At 44.6% G+C, this 21,169-nt stretch overlaps 1 protein-coding gene across 1 annotated transcript in view; it reads right to left on the bottom strand.

The window, feature by feature from the left end:
* The window catches only part of DRG1 (developmentally regulated GTP binding protein 1), a 34,372-nt gene that overhangs the window by 9,213 nt on the left and 3,990 nt on the right, over positions 1 to 21,169 (bottom strand). The window contains exons 4-6 of the mRNA XM_002831030.6: positions 13,614 to 13,683; positions 4,403 to 4,572; positions 1,408 to 1,538 (exon numbers count right to left, since the gene is read on the bottom strand). Coding sequence (XP_002831076.3) covers positions 1,408 to 1,538; positions 4,403 to 4,572; positions 13,614 to 13,683 — 371 coding nt within the window. The remainder of the gene's footprint in view (positions 1 to 1,407; positions 1,539 to 4,402; positions 4,573 to 13,613; positions 13,684 to 21,169) is intronic.

Genomic DNA, 21,169 nt, shown 5'->3' with positions numbered 1-21,169 from the left:
CAAAGCCAGCAGGCAGGGTGGCTGACGCCTGTAATCCCAGCACTTTGGGAGGCAGAGGTAGGCAGACTGCCTGAGGTTTGAGACCAGCCTGGCTAACATGGAGAAACCCCGTCTCTACTAAAAATACAAAAATTAGCCGGGTGTGGTGGCAGACGCCTGTAGTACCAGCTACCTGGGAGGCTGAGGCAGGGGAATTGCTTGAACCCAGGAGGCAGAGGTTGCAGTGAGCTGAGATCGTGCCACTGCACTCCAGCCTGGGCGACAGAGCAAGACTCCCAAAAAAAAAAAGGCGGGGGGGGGGGCGGGGGGGCCGGGCACAGCAGCTCATACCTGTAATCCCAGCACTTTGGGAGGCTGAGGTGGGTAGATCACCTGAAGTCAGGAGTTCAAGACCAGCCTGGCCAACACGGTGAAACCCCATCTCTACTAAAAATACAAAAAATTAGCCAGACGTAGTGGCAGGCGCCTATAATCCCAGCTACTCAGGGGGCTGAGGCAGAAGAATCGCTAGAACCCAGGAGGTGGAGGTTGCAGTGAGCCAAGATCGGGCCACTGTACTCCAGCGTGGGTGACAGAGTGAGACTCTTGTCTCACCAAAAAAAAAAAAAAAAAAAAAAAAAAAAAAAGCCCACTATCATTTAAGATAATAACACAGGCTGGACGCATTGGCTCATGTCTGTAATCCTAACATTTTGGCAGGGCAAGGCAGGCGGATCACTTGAGGTCAGGAGTTTGAGACCAGTCTGGCCAACATGATGAAACCCCGTCTCTACTAAAAATACAAAATTAGCTGGGCATGGTGGTGCACACTTGTAATCCCAGCTACTCGGGAAGGCTGAGGGAGGAGAATCGCTTGAACCTGGGAAGTAGAGGTTGCGGTGAGCCGAGATTGCGCCACTGCACTCCAGCCTGGGTAACAAGAGCGAAACTCTATCTCAAAAACAAAAAAAGAAAGAAACCAAAGCCCACTATCAATTAAGATAGTAGCACAGGCTGGACACAGTGGCTCATGCCTGTAATCCCAACATTTTGGGAGGCCGAGGCAGACAGATCACTTGAGGTCAGGAGTTCAAGACCAGCCTGGCCAACATAATGAAACCCCATCTCTACTAAAAATACAAAAATTAGCTGGGCATGGTGGTGCACACCTGTAATCCCAGCTACTCGGGAGGCTGAGGCAGGAGAATCTCTTGAACCTGGGAGGCGGAGGTTGCAGTGAGCTGAGATCTGCCACTGCACTCTAGCCTGGGCAAGAGAGTGAGACTCCATCTCAAAAAAAAAAAAAAAAAAAAAAGATAGTAGGACAACTGGAATTAAGATAAACTTCTGCCAAATTCAAGATCCAATACTGTTTCCATCACAAGGCTTCCAATTCAGTCAGGCAAAGACTGCACACTCAGTCAGTACCTGTTTCCTTCCACCACATCAATGAGGTCATCAGCTGTAGCATCACTACGTAGAGTCACATCGGCATTATGAATCTTGTATTCGGCCAGAATGCTCTTCACAGTTTCAGCATCCAGCTCACTCTGGGGGCACTGAAAGGGAATAGCAGATGACTAGTCAGCACAAAATTTAAAAAAAAAAAAAAAAATACTTGCCAAGTGTACCAATATCCATGTACCTGGAAAATTCTAGCTAAGATGCGAACTCATTACTAAAGACATCCAGGATGAGTGTCACTGACTTTTAGTAGGAAATAAATGTCCAAACTCCAAGGAAGGTGTTACACGCTGAACTGTGTTCCTCCTTCCCCCACCAAATAATTCATATGAAGTCCTAACCTCAGTATCTCAGAATATGATGTATTTGGAGAGAGAGTCTTTAAAGCGGTAATCAAATTAGAATAAGGTCATTAGGGTGGGGGCCTAATCCAATACTGGTGGTCCTAATAAGAAAAGGAGATTAGGACACAGACACACAGAGCAAACACCATATGAAGTCCTATCTGTAAGCCAAGGACAGAAGCCTCAGAAGAAATCAACCCTGCCATCACCTTGATCTCAGACTTCTAGCCTCTAGAATTATGAAAAATAAATTTCTGTTATTTAAGCCACCCCATCTGTGGTACCGTATTATGGCAGCACTGAAACTAACACAGAAATAATCTTAAATGTTCAAATTCGAATATTAAGACAGGATAATGGGAAAGATGTTTTGGGCAGGACAGCTTAAACCTATGCCAGTCAAATCATCTGGGCTCTGGAGTGTTAAATTTAGTAGGAAACTCTCAGTCCTCAATTCTGACAGAGAAGCAGCATTTGACAGAACTGGTCACTCCTATCTGAAACACTTTACTTGGCTTCCAGTATTTCAAACTCCTTCAGTTTTCCTTCTCTCTCTTGGTCTAAGAAGTCTTATTTCTCTGAGTCTCTTTTCTTTCTTTTTCTTTTGAGACGGAGTTTTGCTCTTGTTGCCCAGGCTGGAGTGCAGTGGCGCAATCTCAGCTCACTGCAACCTCCACCTCCTGGGTTCAAGCGATTCTCCTGCCTCAGCCTCCCAAGTACCAGGATCACAGGCACGTGCCACCACGCCTGGCTAATTTTTGTATTTTTAGTAGAGACAGGGTTATGCCATGTTGATCAGGCTGGTCTCCAACTCCTGACCTCAGGTAATCCACCCACTTTGGCCTCCCAAAGTGCTGGGATTACAGGCGTGAGCCACCGTACCTGGCCGATTCTCTTCTCTTCTTTTTTTTTTTGAGACGGAGTCCTGCTCTGTCACCAGGCTGGAGTGCAGTGGCGTCATCTCAGCTCACTGCAACCTCCACCTCTCGGGTTCGATTCTCCTGCCTCAGCCTCCCAAGTAGCTGAGATTACAGGTGCGTGCCACCATGCCCGGCTAATTTTTGTGTTTTTAGTAGAGACAGGGTTTCACCATGTTGGCCAGGATGGTCTCGATCTCTTGACCTTGTGATCTGCCCACCTCGGCCTCCCAAAGTACTGGGATTACAGGTGTGAGCCACTGCGCCCAGCTCTCTTTTCTTTTCTATCTATACTCACATCCTTGGTGATCTCAGTTAGGCCCATGACATTAAAGTTGATAATCACCAAATTTATATATCCAGCCTAGATAATTCCTCATGCCTTCTTTTTTTATTATTTTTATAGAGATGGGGTCTCACTTTGTTGCCCAAGCTGGTCTTGAACTCCTGGGCTCAAGTGATACTCCTGCCTCAACCTCCCAAAGTGCTGGGATTATAGATGTACAGGCATGAGCCACCGTGCCCAGCCTACCCCACATGCCTTCTTGACTGAAACACCTGGATGTCTAACTGGCATCTAAAACTTAACATCCTGATCTTCTCCTTCCCTCCAAACCTATTCTACCAAAAGTCCCACCATTTTAGTAATAAGAGTTCATTTTTTTTTAGCTCAGGAAAAAAAAAACATGGCTGGGTATGGTGGCTCATACCTGTAATCCCAACACTTTGGGAGACCGAAGCAGGAGACAGCTTGAGGCCAAAAGTTCAAGACCAGCCTGGGCAACATGGCAAATCTCCGTTTCTACCAAAAAAAAAAAAAAAATTAGCCGAGCCTGGAGGCATGTGACTTAGCCCTAGCTACTTAGAAGGCTGAGGCAGGAGGGTCACTTGAGCCCAAGAGTTTTGAGCTAACAGTGAACTATGATTGTGCCACTGTACTCCAGCCTAAGCGACAGAATGAAACCGACCAGCCTGGCCAACATGGTGAAACCCCATCTCTACTAAAAATACAAAAATTAGCCGGGCACGATGGCAGGCACCTGTAATCCCAGCTACTCAGGAGGTTGAGGCATGAAGCAAATGCTCTTCTTCAAGATATCCACTTCAAGATATCACACCTTCATGTCACCTCAGTAAAGACTTCTTTACTGACCAACGTTCTTAAAACCGCAACGTTCTTAAAACCGCAACCTCACACCAACACTCTATCTCCTTTCCCTACTTTGTGTTCTTATATTTATCATTGACGAATACATTATATTTTACTCATTAACACTGTTTTCTATTCTATCCAATTAGAATATAAAAGCAGGGGGTTTCACTATTCCCTCTTCCATTCCTGCCCAGAGCCTAAAATAATGCTTGGCCCATGGTAGGCACTCTATAAATTTGTGTTAAATGAATGAAAACAGAAGATATTGGCGGCCATCTACTTTATGCAAGCATAATATTGGTCTACACTCCCATATCATCCCCAATAGATGATCCAAAAGAGGAAATAAGTAGCAAAGGTAAGTCTGAGACTGGCTCCTATCCTAATCTTGAAGTCTTTCTTGTCAGTCATTATAAAGTCATTGTGTTATCTCAATCAGTGCAGGGAAAAGCCAGGAAATTTTCCAGTGTCAATGTCCATGCATCCCAATCCACTCCCCATTCCAATTCCTGCAGCAGCCTGCCCATGTCATATTCCCCACTTACAGTAGCTGTGAGATTAATGCCTCCCTTGTCCTTCTTCTTAAAGCCAATGTTGGGGGGTTTGCTGTTCAAGCGAATGCCAAAGCCTTCCAGCTCATTTTCAATTATCTTCTTATGTCCCAAAGGTTTCAGGACATCCAGAACAATCAAGATCAAGTTACAGGTTCGGGCCACTGAAGAGTAAGAAAAAAACATACGCAAGAAAGTTCAATAAAGCCTTAACTAACCCAAATACTCAAGTAGAGGTGTTTTTCCCCCCCAACATTTAAGTGTCAAAGGATTTTTCTGTAATACATACATGCATACACGAAGTTCTTATAGCTACAAAAGATTTATACCAGAAGTCAATTTGCTTTGTATGCCATGAAATCAGCATCTACTTGCCCAAGAGTTGACACATTTTCTGTTGCCCAGGCTGGAGTGCAGTGCACAATCTTGGCTTACTGCAACCTCTCCCTCCCGGGTTCAAGCGATTCTCCTGCCTCAGCCACCCCAATAGCTAGGACTACAGGCACATGCCACCATGCCTGGCTAATTGTATTTTAGTAGAGACGAGGTTTCCTCACCATGTTGCCTGGGCTGGTCTCAAACTCCTGAGCTCAGGCAATCCGCCCACCTCAGCCTCCCAAAGTGCTAGGATTACAGGCGTGAGCCACTGCACCCACCCTTGGTTAGCATATTTTTAACCAAATTTATTGAGGTACAATTTTTTTTTTAATTGTATCCTTGATAAAGCACACAGTTCAATAACAAATGTATATACCTGTGTAACCACCAAACCAAATCAAGACACGGAATATTTCCGTCACCTACAGCATCCCTTTGTGCCTCCTTTCAATCTTCCCCACTATTCCCAGCCAACCACTGATCTGCTTTCTGCCACCATAGTTTGCACGTTTTAGAATTTCATATAAATGCAATCATATAAAATACATTATTTTGGCCTAGCACAGTGGCTCATGCCTGTAATCCTAACACTTTGGGAGGTTGAGGCAGAAGGATTGCTTGGAGCCAGGAGTTTGAGACCAGCCTGCACAACACAGTAAGATTCAATCTGTACAAAAAAAAAAAAAAAAAAAGTAGTCTTTTGTGCCTGCATATCTTATTTTTATTAGTATATATTTATATTTATATTGACAGAGACAGAGTCTCACTCTATTGCCTAGGCTGGAGTGCAGTGGCATGATCATAGCTCACTGTAGCCTTTAACTCCTGGCCTCAAGCAGTCCTCCTGCCTTGGTCTCCCAAAGTGCCGAGACTGCAGGCATGAGCCACAGTATCTGGCCTTTTTCTATATTAAAATTCATTTGTCAAAAATTCTGCTTCCAGCTGGGCACGGGAGCTCATGCCTATAATCCCAGCACTTTCAGAGGCTGAAGCGAGAAGATCACCTGAGGTCAGGAGTTTGAGACCAGCCTGGTCAACATGGTGAAACCCTGTCTCTGCTAAAAATACAAAAACTGACCGGCGCAGTGGCTCACGCCTGTAATCCCAGCACTTTGGGAGGCTGAGGCAGGAGGATCACAAGGTGAGCTGATTGAGACCATCCTGGCCAACATGGTAAAAACCCATCTCTACTAAAAATACAAAAAATTAGCCGGGTGTGGTGGCACATGCCTGTAGTCCCAGCTACTTGGGAGGCTGAGGCAGGAGAATCACTTAAACCCAGGAGGCAGAGATTGCAGTGAGCTGAGATTGCGCCACTGCACTCCAGCCTGGGCAACAGAGCAAGAATCCATCTACAAAAATAAATAAATAAATAAATAATTAGCTGGCCGTGGTAGTGGACACCTGTAATCCCAGCTACTCAGGAGGCTGAGGCATGAGAATCACTTGAACCAGGGAGGCAGAGGTTGCAGTGAGCCGAGATCATGCCACTGCACTCCAGCCAGCCTGGGCAACAGAGCTCCATCTCAGAAAAAAAAAAAAAAAAAAAAATATTCTGCTTCCATCAACTTTCTACTTCCTGATTTTTTTTAATTCTCTTTTTTGAAGAGACAGGGTCTCGCTTTGTCACTCAGGCTGGAGTGCAGTCGCATGATCATAGCTCATTATAACCTCCACCTCCTGGGCTCAACTGATCGTCCTGCCTCAGTCTCCTTGAATATCCAGGACTACACATGTGTGCCATGTCACATGGCTATTTTTTTCTTTTTTTAATTTTTATTTTTGTAGAGACAGGGTCTTGCAATGTTGCCCAGGTTGGTCTCGAACTCCTGGCCTCAAGTGATCCTCCTGCCTCAGCCTCCCAAAGTGCTGGGATTACAGGTATGAGCCATTGCACCTGACCCTGACCCCTCATTCTTTTTTTTTTGAGATGCAGTAGAGACAGCATTTCACCATGTTGTTCAGGCTGGTCTTGAACTCCTGACCTCATGATCTGCCCACCTCGGCCTCCCAAAGTGTTGGGATTACAGGCGTGAGCCACCATGCCCAGCCTCAGTGGTAGACTTTTTTTTTTTTTTGAGATGGAGTTTCACTCTTGTTGCACAGGCTGGAGTGCATTGGTGCGACCTCAGCTCACAACCTCTGCCTCCTGGGTTCAAGCAATTCTCCTGACTCAGCCTCCTGAGTAGCTGGGATTACAGGCATGGACCACCACTCCTGGCTAATTTTGTATTTTTAATAGAGACAGGGTTTCTCCATGTTAGTCAGGTTGGTCTCAAACATTCAACCTTAGGTGATCCGCTCGCCTCAGCCTCCCAAAGTGCTGGGATTACACGCATGTACCACTATGCCCAGCCTGATTTGATTTTATTTATTTTTTTGAGATGGAGTCTCGCTCTGTCACGCAGGCTGGAGTGCAATGGCGTGATCTCGGCTCACTGCAACCTCTGCCTCCTGGCTTCAAGCTATTCTCCTGCCTCAGCCTCCCAAGTAGCTGGGACTACAGGCATGCATCACCATGCCCGGCTCCTTTTTGTATTTTTAGTAGACAGGGTTTCACCATGTTGGCCAGACTGGTCTCAAACTCCTGACCTCAAGTGATCCACCCCGCTCAGCCTCCCAGAGTGCTGCAATTACAGGCATGAGCCACCAAGTGGCCATGATTTTATTCTTCTTATTATTATTTTTTGACACGGAGTCTTGCTCTGTTGCCAGGCTGGAGTGCAGTGGTGCGATCTCGGCTCACTGCAACCTCTGCCTCCCAGGTTTAAGCGATTCTCCTGCCTCAGCCTCCCGAGCAGCTGGGACTACAGGCACGCACCACCACACCCAGATAATTTTGGTATTTTTAGCAGAGATGGGGTTTCACCACGTTGGCCAGGTTGGTCTCGATCTCCTGACCTGGTGATCCACCTGCCTCAGCCTCCCAAAGTGCTGGGATTACAGGTGTGAGCCACCACGCCCAGCCTTATTATTATTATTATTTTTTTTTTTTGAGACAGGGTGTCTGTGTGTTGCCCAGGCTGCAGTGCAGTGGCATGATCATGGCTCACTGCAGATTGACCTCCTGGGCTCAAGAGAGCCTCCTACCTCAGCCTCCCGAACAGCTGGGACTAGAGGAGCATACCACCACATCCAGCTATTTTTTTTTTTTTTTTGAGACAGAATCTTGCTGTCACCAGGCTGGAGTGCAATGGTGCAATCTCTGCTCACTACAACCTCTGCCACCTGGATTCAAGCGATTCTCCTGCCTCAGCCTTCCGAGTAGCTGGGACTATAGGCACGCGCCACCATGCCCAGCTAATTTTTATATTTTTAATAGACACGGGGTTTCACCATGTGGCCAGGATGGTCTCGATCTCTTCACCTCGTGATCCACCTGCTTCAGCCTCCCTAAGTGCCGGAATTACAGACTATGGAATTACAGTGCTGGAATTACAGACTGTGAGCCACCACGCCCGGACAGCCAGTGATATCTTAAGCCCAGTGACTGAAGTGATAGAAAAGGAGGTCAGAGAGGCAGCCAGGGGCCAGGTCATTTACCGTAGCTTGTAAGCTACGGTAAAGACTTTGGGTCTCATCCCAAATAATATGGGAAGACATCAGAAGGTATAGCCAAGAAATGACATGATCTGACTTCTTTTTTTTGTTTGCTTTCTTGAGACAGAGTCTCACTCTGTCATGCAGGCTGGAATGCAGTGGCGTCATCTCACCTGACTACAACCTCCGCCTCCTGGGTTCAAGTGATCCTCCCATCTCAGCCTCCCAAGTAGCTAATCTTTGTATTTTTAGTAGAGATCGTGTTTTTCCATGTTAGCGAGGATAGTCTGGAACTCCTGGCCTCAAGTGATCTGCCTGCCTCTGTGCTGGGGTTACAGTCATGAGCCATCGTGCCTGGACTGATCTGACTTCTTATACACAATCATACTAGCTGTAGTGAGAAGATACTACACAGCAGCAGGATAGCAGCAAGAAGGCCAGTTATGGGGCTATGTTAGAGACAAGGCATAATGAAGGAAGTGACAATATAGGTGAAGAGTTTGGAGTCACTACAAATCAAAGGGGAAAAAAACAGAAGGTGTTGGGGAAAGTAGCCCATTATACAGAGAAAATTAAAATTGGATACCCTTCTAATATCAGATATAAGAGTAGTGTCCAGGTAAATAAAGGACCTAAAAGTATAGAAAAAACAGGAGACTATATCTAAGACCTAAGGAAAGATAAGGACTTCTTAAATAAAACTTTAAAAGCACAAACCATAAGAAAAAATAAAGAGTAGGCCAGGTGCTCACACCTGTAATCTTAGCACTTTGGGAGGCCGAGGCAGACGGATCACTTGAAGTGAGGAGTTCTAGACAAGCCTGGCCAACATGGTGAAACCCCATTTCTACTAAAAATACAAAAAAATTAGCCAGGCGTGGTGGCACACACCTGTGGTCTCAGCTACAAATAAAGTGTAGAGTCTAACAAAATTAAGGATTTTTATTCAACAAATACCACCTTGGACAAAATTAACAGGAGAAGATATTTATAATGTCTAAAGCTGACAAGGAATTAATATTGAGAGCAGTGCTATCCAATAGAAGTTTCTGTAATAATGAAAATATTCTGCATCCATACTTTCCAATACAGTAGTTACTAGTCACGTGTAGCTAATAAGCACATAAAATGTGGCTTACATAATTGAACTAAATTTTAAATTTTATTCAATTGTAATTAAATGTTAGTCACATGTAACTAGTAGATATCATATTAGACATAGAATTTAAGAGAAATTCTTGAAAAACAGTAAGACAACAATCACTGCCTAGACAATATATCGAGATTCTACCCCTAAAAAAGTAAAAATCAATTAGCCTGCCATGGTGGTACATGCCAGCAGTCCCAGCTACTAAGGAAGCAAAGAGAGACTCTCGAGCCTGGGGTTTTCGAGACCACCCTGAACAACATAGTGAGACTGTCTCTCAAAAAGTAAAAAATTAGCAGGTATGATGGTACATGCCTGTAGACCTTAGCTACTCAAGAGGCTGAGAAGAAAGGATCACCAGATCCCAGGAGATTGAGGCTGCAGTGAGCTGTGATCATGCCACGGTACTCCAGCCTGGGCAAGAGAGCAAGATCCTGTCTCTAAAAAAAAAAAAAAAGAAAATGTGCCATGAACTGAGACGCATGATTGACTCAACCTTTTGGTAGAGTTTCCTCCTTAGCATAGTAGCCAGCATGTCAGTCACATAATGTAAGTTTTTCACTTAAAGATGAAAAAGGGGGAAAAAAAGAGTGGCTGGCCTCTAGATATATTTCAAAGGTAAAACCAGCTGGATATAATAACATAGTAGATGTGGGGGATGAAAGGGAAAAAAAGATTTGACCTAAAAGTTCTGAAGGATAAATTTGCCTTTACTGAGATAGAAGACTAAGGGAAGAGCAAGTTGAGGATGGGAGATCAAGAATTTCTTTTGTTTTTTAATTTTTAAATTTATTTTCATTTTTTAATAGAGATGAGGTATCACTATGTTGCCCAGGCTGGTCTCAAACTCCTGAGCTCAGGTGATCCTCCCGCCTCAGATAAGGTCAAGAATGTAATCTTACACATGTTAAGTTTGAGACACCTAATTAGACATCCAAGCAGAGATATGTTGGCAGCTGGTATGCAGTTCATCAGAGGGCAAATTACTACCACACATTTCATAATCATTAGGATACAGATCCAGATATTTAAAACCAAAGAACTAGATGAAATAACCCTCATTTGGCATAGACAGAGAAGAAAAGAATCTCCAAGATTAGGCGTTGGGGCAATCCACATTTAAAGAGTCTGATGATGGGGCAGATCAAGCAAAGGAGACCAGGAAGGGGCACTGGTGTCAGAGATCAGGTAAAGCAAATACTTCAAAAGGAGGGAGTGGTCAACTGTGTTACTCTCTTTAGAAAGATGTGGACAATATATTGGCCATCAGGTTTGACAACAGGGAAGTCATATGTGTCCTTGTTAAGAATAGATAGGAGTCGGGAGGGCCTGGTGGCTCACGCCTGTAATCCTAGCACTTTGGGAGGCCAAGGTGGGTGGATCACCTGAGGTCCGGAGTTCAAGACCAGCCTGGCCAACGTGGTGAAACCCCATCTCTACTAAAAATACAAAAATTAGCCAGGCGTGGTGGCAGGTGCCTGTAACCCCAGCTACTCAGGAGGCTGAGGCAGGATAATCACTTGAAACTGGGAGGCAGAGATTGCATGAGCCAAGATCGCGCCATTGCACTCCAGCCTGGGCAACAGAGTGGGACTCCATCTCAAAAAAAAAAAAAAAAAAAAAAATACCCACAATAGACAAGAGTCTAAGAAAAAATAATGCATCCATGAAACAAGAACAAGATGCTAAAAAAAGGAAAAATCAGAAGACAGAAACAAAGTCTTAGAAATTAAAAATAGTACTACAGCAGAAATATGCTCAATAGCAGGATTAGAAGATAATGCTGAGAAAATCACATAAAGAAAAAATAAAGAGACAAAATATAATTTTAAAAAATTAAAAGGGCCAAGTGCAGCGGCTCACACCTGTAATCCCAACACTTTGGGAGGTCAAGGCAGGAGGATCACTGAGCCCAGGGGCTCAAGACCAGCCTGGGCAACAGAGCAAGACCCCTACAAAAAAATTTTAAAAATTAGCCCACACGGTGTTGCGTGCCTGTAGTCCTAGCTACTCAGAAAGTTGACATGGGAAGATTGCTTGAGCCTAGGAGTTCACGGTTACGGTGAGCTACATACGATCAGGCCGCTGCACTCCAGCCTGGGTGACAAAGTGAGACTCTATCTTTATAAAATAAGAAAATTATAAACCCAGAAGTCCAGCATTCTATTAGCAGTCCTTCCATAAATAAGGAACTCAGAAATAGAGGAAATTATCAAAGAAAACAGGAAAATTTTCCATAAAATGAAAGATATGAGTCATCATGCTGAAAGAGTCTACCACACCAGGAAAGGGAGATGGAAAAAAAAAAAAAAAAAAAAAAAAGGCAACCCAGGCAACATGGCAAAACCCTGTCTCTACTAAAAATACAAATTAGCCGGGTATGGTGGCACACACCTGTAGTCCCTACTACTCGGGAGACTGAGGTGGATAACCTGAGTCCAGGGAGTCGAGGCTCCAGTAAGCCAAGATCCCACCACTGCACTCCAGGCTAGGTGATGGGAGTGTTTCAAAAAAAAGAAAGGCTCCACCAAATATCCAGCAAAATAAATCAAAGAAAAGAAAGAGAGGGCCAGGCACGGTGGCTCACACCTGCAATCCCAGCACTTTGGGAGGCCAAGGCAAGGCGGATCACAAGGTCAGGAGATCGAGACCATCCTGGCTAACACAATGAAACCCCATCTTTACTAGAAATACAAAAAATAGCCGAGCGTGGTGGCGGGCGCCTGTAGTCCCAGCTACTCAGGAGGCTGAGGCAGGAGAATGGCGTGAACCCGGGAGGCGGAGCTTGCAGTGTGCCAAGATGGCGCCACAGCATTCTAGCCTGGGCGACAGAGCGAGACTCCATCACAAAAAAAAAAAAAAAAGAAAGAAAATAAAAGAAAGAAAAAGGAAAAGCCCAAACCAAGAATTAGTTTGCTGAAGTAGCTTTTTTTTTTTATTAGACAGAGTCTCACTCTGTGGCACGATCTCAGCTCACTGCAAGCTCCACCTCCCAGGTTCACGCCATTCTCCTGCCTCAGCCTCCCAAGTAGCTGGGACTACAGGCGCCCGCCACCACTCCCAGCTAATTTTTTTTGTATTTTTTGTAGAGGCAAGGTTTCACTGTGTTAGCCAGGATCGTCTCGATCTCCTGACCTCGTGATTTGCCCGCCTCGGCCTCCCAAAATGCTGGGATTACAGGCATGAGCCACCGTGCCCAGCCTGAAGTAGCTTTTAAGATCTTCCAGTGAGGGAAAAAAGTTGGTTATTTATCAAAAAACAAAAAAAAGTTCTAACTATTGAACTCAACAGCAATAGTAGATGCTAGAAGATAGCGTTCTTCAAATTTCTGAGAGAAAATGACTTCTAATTTATAATTCTATAAATAGCCAAATTAATGACTCCAGTACAAGGGTAAAATAACAATAACCTTCAAACATGAAAGGACAGCATTCTGGGAGACTGAGGCAGGCAGATCACTTGAGCTTCAGCCTGGACAACATGGTGAAACTCTGTCTCTACCAAAAAAAAAAAAAATTAGCCAGGCATAGTGACACACCCCTGTAGTCCCTGCTACCTGGGAGGCTGAGGTGGGAGGATCCCTTGAACCCGGGAGGCAGAGGTTGCAGTGAGCCAAGATTGTCCCACTGCACTCCAGCCTGGATGACAGAGTGAGCCACTGTCCCAAAAAAAAAAAAAAAAAAAAAAGAAAAGACAGAAAAATTTAACTGTATCATTCATCTTCTCTGGGGAAGTTATTAAAGAATGTGCTTCAGCAAAACATCCCAAAAGAGTAGACATTGCCTCTAGGAAACAGAAGATCCCACACAAGAGAAGAGCAGAAAATCTCAAGATGACAGCCGTATAAAATGTCTAAAGCTGCATTGTCCAATACAGACTCCACTAGCTCCTTAATTGTACTAGGCACATTTCAAGAGCTCTATACCCATACATGCCTAGGAGCTACAATGTTGGACAGCAGAGATTCAGAACATTGCCAACGTTGCAGCTGAGGTCCCTTCAAGTTTCAACTCTAATGAGAAGTCAGGTGAAACTATGCCCTTCACTGTGGTATAATCTCCAAGCCTAGTAGTCCCTGACTAAAGGAATAGTACCAGAGAAGGGAATGGTATCCCAGGATGGTGGCACTTGACCACTCACCTGCAATGACTTGACGACCTCTACCTTTCCCATCCTTGGCACCTTCAATGATACCTGGGAGATCCAGGAGCTGCAAGATTAAGAATGGGGGAAGAGGATGAAAGAAAAAACTAGTCATAAATTTGAAAATATCAAACAATTAATTTATTTCTCAAGTACCTATAATTTATCAGACCCAAATCCAATCTTCCTTATAAGTGAGTGTGTGAATATTACTTTTAATAAGCATCTACTAAATGTCAGCTACAGGCTTTTTTTTTTTTTTTTTGGAGATGGAGTTTCGTGCTTTTTGCCCAGGCTGGAGTACAATGGCACAATCTCGGCTCACTGCAACCTCTGCCTCTCGGGTTCAAGGGATTCTCCTGCCTCAGCCTCCCAAGTAGCTGGGATTACAGGCACCCGCTACCACGCTGGCAAACTTTTTTATATTTTTAGTACAGATGGGGGTTTCACCATGTCGGCCAGGCTGGTCTCAAACTCCTGACCTCAGGTGATCCGCCGGCCTCAGCCTCCCAAAGTGCTGGAATTACAGGCGTGAGCCACCACGCCCAGCCTATAGGCGTTTTTTGTTTGTCTGTTAGTTTTGGGAGATGCCAGCCTACAGGCGTTTTTTGTTTGTTTGTTTGTTTTGGGAGAGGAGTCTCACTCTGTCGCCCAGCTGGAGTGCAGTGGTGCCACTTCTGCTCACTGAAACCTCCACCTCCCGGGTTCAAACAATTCTTCTGCCTCAAACTCCCGAGTAGCTGGGACTACAGGTGCATGCCACCACGCCCAGCTAATTTCTGTGTTTTTAGTAGGGACGGGGTTTCATCATATTGGCCAGGCTGGTCTCAAACTCCTGAACTCGTGATCTGCCCGCCTCGACCTCCCAAAGTGCTGGGATTACAGGCGTGAGCCACCGCACCTAGGCCGGGCTTTTTATGTACTTTACCTCATTGAAAATGCCTAACAACCCTGTGAGATAAGGATACTAGCTGAAGTTCACAGCGGGTAAGTGACTTGTCCAAAGTCATAATCCTAATAGGTTATAACCCATGTTTTCTAGCCAAAATCCATTATTCTACATTATTTTTTGTTTGTTTGTTTTTAAAAGACGGAGTCTCACTCTGCCACCCAGGCTGGAATGTAGTGGCGCCATCTCGGCTCACTGCAACCTCTGCCTCCCAGGTTCTAGCAATTCTCCTGTCTCAGCCTCCAGAGTAGCTGGGACTACAGGGCACACGCCACCACACCCGACTAATTTTTTGTATTTTAGTAGAGACAGGGTTTCAACGTGTTGCCCAGGCTGGTCTCGAACTCCTGAGCTCAGGCAATCCACCCACCTCAGCCTCCCGAAGTACTAGGATTACAGGCCACCATGCCCGGCCAATTCTACATTAACATTTTTCAGTGTTCCCCCACTTTTCAGAAGGCTGAGCCTCCATATAAATTCTTTACAGCAGGTATCAGCTGAATCTTGATATTTACATATGATACATATTGAGATTTCTGCAAATCTCCAACTCACAAAAATTTTTGTAGCCGTTCTTAAGCAGGCACAACCGAATCACCTGGAAAAACTTTTAAAATGTGGAGAGCTGAAACCCATCCCTGCAGATTCTGATTTGAAGGGCCAAACTAGGGTTCAGATATGGATCTGTACTTCAAAAGGCTTTACAAGTGACTCTGATGTGTGTCACCAGTAAAAAATGACTGCTCAGGCTGGGCCAAGTAACTCACACCTATAATTCCACCGCACCTTCCCAGAGGCCGAAGCAGGCAGATCGCTTGAGCTCAGGAGTTCGAGACCATCCTGGCCAACATGGTGAAACCCCGTCTCTACAAAAAATACAAAAATTAGCCGAGTATGGTGGCACACACCTGTAATCCCAGCTACTCTGGAGGCTGAAGCACAAGAATGGCTTGAACCCGAGAGGCGAAGGTTGCAGTGAGCCGAGATTATGCCAGCCTGGACGGAGTAAGACTCCGTCTCAAAAAATAATAAAAATAAATAAATAAATTTTAAAAGATTTTAAAAAGATAAAAATGACTGCTCAACTACCCAGGAAATGCAGTAACGTAAAACTTCACAGAAGTCAGTGTACCTAATGATGTGATTGAAAAAAAAACCAACCCCACAGCACATGTGATTCAAATTTACATCTCCTCAAAATTACAAACTATTAATTTGACTGCCCTTAAGAATCAGTCAAAACAGTTAAAACAAATATAAAATCTAAAAATACCAAGGGTCTACTGTATGGCCAATACTGAATTATACACATAAATGAACTGAAAACAGAGATGAAGCTTATTAAAACATCACTTAAACTATCCTTTTTTGTTGTTGTTTTTGAGAATGAGTTTCTCGCTCTATCGCCCAGACTGAAGTGCAGTGGTGCAATCTTGGTTCACTGCAATGTCCGCCTCCCAGGTTCAAGTGATTCTCGTGCCTCAGCCTCCTGAGCAGCTGGGATTACAGGTGCTCGCCACCATGCCCCACCAATTTTTTAATGTATTTTTAGTAGAGACAAGGTTTCAGCATGTTGGCCAGGCTGGTCTCAAACTCCTGACCTCAAGTGATCTGCCTGCATCAGTCTCCCAAAGTGCTGGGATTACAGGCATAAACCACAGTGTCCGGCCTTGTTTTTTAATAGGGATTCTCAGCCGGGCGTGGTGGCTCAAGCCTGTAATCCTAGTACTTTGGGAGGCCGAGGTGAGCAGATCACCTGAGGTCAGGAGATCGAGACCAGCTTGGCCAACATGGTGAAACCCTCTCTCTACTAAAAATACAGAAAAAAATTAGTGGGGCGTAGTGGCGGGCACCTGTAATCCCAGCTCCTCGGGAGGCTGAGGCAGGAGAATTGTTTGAACTCGGGAGGCAGAGGTTGCAGTGAGCTGAGATCACACCACTGCACTCCAGCCTGGGTGATGGAGCAAGACTCTTATCTCAAAAAAAAAAAAAAAAAAAAGGAAAAAAAGGGGAGTCTCGCTCCATCACCCAGGCTGGAGTGCGGTGCTGTGATCTCGGCTCACTGCAACCTCTGCGTTCCGGGTTCAAGTAATTCTCCTGCCTCAGCCTCCCGAGTAGCTGGGATTACAGGTGCCCGCCACCATGCCCCACTAATTTTTTTTGTGTATTTTTAGTAGAGACAGGGTTTCACCATGTTGGCCAAGCTGGTCTCGATCTCCTGACCTCAGGTGATCCGCTCACCTCGGCCTCCCAAAGTGCTGGGATTATAGGCTTGAACCACCACCCCTGGCCAAAACATAATTTATATCAGATATGCTTTGCTCTAAGAATATAAGAAATTACAGAAATATACTTTGCATTAAATAAACCACAATGAAAACTGATTTAGGAGGTGCGAGACAGTTCAACTTATCCATTCAAGAACCTACTCAAAAAAAAAAAAAAAGAAAAATGAAAATAAAAAATAAAAATAAACAAAAGAACATACTCAGGCCCATGACAGTGGCTCATGCCTATAACCCCAGCACCTCAGGAGGCTGAGGCAGGTAGATTGCTTGTGTGCAGGAGTTCGAGACCAGCCTGGGCAACATATTGAGACTCTGTCTCTACAAAAAAATAAAAAATTAGTCAGGCATGGTAGTGCATGCCTATAGTCCCAGCTACTTGGAAGGCTACGGTGGGAGGATCACTTGAACCCAGGAGGTCGAGGCTGCAGTGAGCCATGATCGTGCCCATGCCACTGCACTCAGCCTGGGTGACAGAGCGAGGGAGAATTACCATGAGGCAAGAAGTACAATAATAACTGTTACAGACAAGACCCACAGATGGATGCTAAAATGAGCAGGCAAAAGTCTGAGGAAAAACAGGATTTGCATCTTCTTGAAGTATAATTATATTATTAAAATATATATTAACTGTCCAAAAAAAGGTAACTTTAGAGAAACCCTACAGACACAACCATAACCAACTGATGGAGGACAATATCACCAATAAGACATACTGACAATATGAACCCCATGGTAGGAGGCGCTGAGAAAGACAGTATCATTTCTGTGGTATTCTTGCCAAAATACCTAATACCTCAGTCTAACCAAGAGAAAACATCAGAGAAACCCAAATTGAGGGACATTATACAAAATAACTGATCATTACTCTTTGAGAGTGACAAGGTCACAAAAGATAAGACAGAGACTACTGCAGATGGCAGATAAATAGACAGAAATAGCTAAATGCAACATGGGATGATCCTAGATAAAAATTTTAGAAGAGAAAAAGGATACTGGTGGAAAAAACAGGTAAAAAATTAAAATAAGATCTGTAGTTTAGTGAATAGTGTTGCAGAAATGTTCATCTATCTCTGATAATTTTTCTATAGTTATATAACATGTTAACAACAGGAGAAGCAGGCAAGTGATATGAGAACTCTTTGTACTATGTTTGCACCTTTTTTTTTTTTTTTTTCAAGACAGGGTCTCATTCTGTCGTCCAGGCTGGAGTGCAGTGACACGATCTCGGCTCACTGCACCCTCTGCCTCCCAAGTTCAAGCAGTTCTCCTGCCTCAACCTCCCTAGGAGCTGGTATTAGAGATGCCTGGCTAATTTTTGTATTTTTAGTAGAGACAGGGTTTCAACATGTTGGCCAAGCTCAGAAAGTTTATACAAAATGAGAGAAAAAAAGACCACGAGAGAGAATTAAAAGCTCACCAACATGAATGCAAAATTATGCAGAATGAAAGAAGCCTATGGAAAAGAAAGTACATTTATATTTATATGTGGTTTTTGTTTATATAAAGTTCTTAACATGTAAACTAATCTACAGTAACAAAAAGCACGTAAGTGGCCAAGCGCGTTGGCTCACACCTGTAATCCCAACATTTTGGGAGGTCGAGGCGGGTGGATCATGAGGTCAGGAGTTCAAGACCAGCCTGGCCAACATAGTGAAACTCCGTCTCTACTAAAAATACAAAAATTAGTCGGGCATGGTGGCACGTACCTATAGTCCCAGCTACTCAGGAGGCTGAGGCAGGAGAATCACTTGAAGCCGGGAGGTGGAAGTTGGAGTGAGCCGAGATTGTGCCACTGCACTCCATCTTGGGCAACATAGTGAGACTTTGTCTCAAAAAAAAAGAAAAAAGAAACGGCCAGGCATGGTGGCTCACGCCTATAATCCCAGCACTTTGGGAGGCCGAGGCAGGTGGATCACCTGAGGTTAGGAGTTTGAGACTAGCCTGATCAACATGGTGAAACCCTGTCTCTACTAAAAATACAAAAATTAGCTGGGCGTAGTGGTGGGCACCTGTAATCCCAGCTACTTGGGAGGCTGAGACAGGAGAATCGCTTGAACCCGGGAGGCGGAGATTGTAGTGAGCCAAGATCGCACCACTGCACTCCAGCCTGGGCAACAGAGTAAGACTCCATCCCAAATAAAAAAATAAATAAACCCCCCCCACACACACATGCCCAACAGTATGAGCCTAACTGATGTTAGCAAGAACTCAAAAGGATAATCTACATGAATAATCTAAAACTGTTCAAAACTGGAATATGACTATAACATCAAAAAGATCACCTGAAAAAGAGAATAAATAAACTGAGGGAAAAAGTGCAAGGGCTTTCTAACTGCAGCAGCTGAACACAGGCAGAAAATTTATTAAGGCCCAGCCAGGCACGGTGGCTCAAGCCTATAATCCCAGCACTTTGAGAGGCCGAGGCATGTGGATCACGAGGTCAGGAGTTCAAGACCAGCCTAGCCAATATGGTGAAACCCTGTCTCTACTGAAAATACAAAAATTAGCCAGGGGTGGTGGCATACGCATGTAGTCCCAGCTACTTGGGACGCTGAAGTAGAAGAATCACTTAAATCTTGGAGGCAGAGGTTGCAGTGAGCCGAATCACGCCACTGCACTCCAGCCTGGGCGACACGGCAAGACTCTGTCTCAAAAAAAAAAAGAAGAAAATTTATTAAGGCCTCTACAAAAGTAAAGGCAACCTAAATTTAGCTTTTCTTCAGAGGGAAATATTTTAAAAGTTAGACTGAAGAATTTAAATGTAGCAACTAATAATTCAACATTCAATAACAACATTCAATAAAACAGTCAATGCCTAATAAGCAACATTCAATAAAAAATCAATGCTTTATATATCCGAATTTCATGTTACAACCAACCAAAACCTAAGAAAAATATATTTATTTAAATCATGGGGCCAGGTGCAGTGGCTCACGCCTGTAATCTAGCATCTTGGGAGGCCGAGGTGGGCAGATCACTTGAGGTCAGGAGTTCAAAACCAGCCTGGCAAACATGGTGAAACTCCGTCTCTACTAAAAATACAAAAAAATTAGCCGGGTGTGGTGGTGTGTGGCTGAAATCCCAGCTACTCAGGAGACTGAGGCAGGAGAATTGCTTGAACCCAGGAGGCGGTGGTTGCAGTGAGCCTAGATCATGCCACTGCACTCTAGCCTGGGAGACAGAGCAAGACGCTGTCTCAAAACAAACAAACAAAAAAAAACATGGAATTACAGAATTTTAAGGAACTGAATGTTAAACTACTTCAAACTCCAATGCCTTTAGAAGTTAAAGCAGGCGAGGCCAGGCGCGGTGGCTCACGCCTATAATCCCAGCACTTTTGGGAGGCTGAGGCAGGAGGATCACGAGGTCAGGAGTTCGAGACCAGCCTGGCCAATATGGTGAAAACCCGTCTCTACAAAAAAACACAAAAATTAGCCAGGCGTGGGGGTGCATGCCTGTAGTCCCAGCTTACTCGGGAGGCTGAAGCAGGAGAATCGCTGGATCCCAGGAGGCGGAGGTTGCAGTGAGCCGAGATTGCACCACTCTATTCTAGCCTGGGAGATAGAAACTCCGTCTCAAAAAAAAAAAAAAAAAAAAAAGATTAAGGATACCTACTAGTGTGCTTACATAACTTAGTTTCCGGAGAAAGCCAAAAGAGGATGAAAAACAGAGGCAGAGGACAAAGGGAGGAAAGAGAATGCAAAAAAAAAAAGTTGGGGGACTCTAAGGTCAGAAAAGACTGAAATGAATGAAGGTTTTCTGGGAAAGAGAAGGAGAGAAGTTAAGCAACTCTCTATTTTGAAATACTCAAAAGTCCTGAGAGAGGTGTCAATAGCATCCTACAAAAAAAAAAAAAAGTTATTTTATTGAGCTGCCAAAGCTGTGACTCTCAACAAGACTCTGAAACCAGCTAGAATCAAGCCATGGTCCAGATATGTCCACACTGCTTTATTCTTGTTATATACATTTGGACACGGGATCCCAGAAAGGGACATGTGTCTCTGCATGGGCACCTGACCAGCTGGAAAAAAGGCCATTAAAAATACAACCAGGGGGCCGGGCGCGGTGGCTCAGATCTGTAATCCCGCACTTTGGGAGGCCAACGCGGGCGGATCACAAGGTCAGGAGTTCGAGATCAGCCTGAACAGCATGGTAAAACCCCATTTCTACTAAAAACACAAAAAATTAGCTGGGCATGGTGGTGCTCACCTGTAGTCCCAGCCCCCACCCTCAGGTGAAAAAGTAGTTCAAGCGATTCTCCTGCCTCAGCCTCCCGAGTTGCTGGGATTACAGGCATGTGCCACTATGCCTGGCTA

The sequence above is a fragment of the Pongo abelii genome, chromosome 23, assembly GCF_028885655.2.
Source record: "Pongo abelii isolate AG06213 chromosome 23, NHGRI_mPonAbe1-v2.0_pri, whole genome shotgun sequence".
In the NCBI taxonomy this organism is placed as follows: domain Eukaryota; kingdom Metazoa; phylum Chordata; class Mammalia; order Primates; family Hominidae; genus Pongo; species Pongo abelii.
This window is presented reverse-complemented; position numbering and strand designations above follow the sequence as displayed.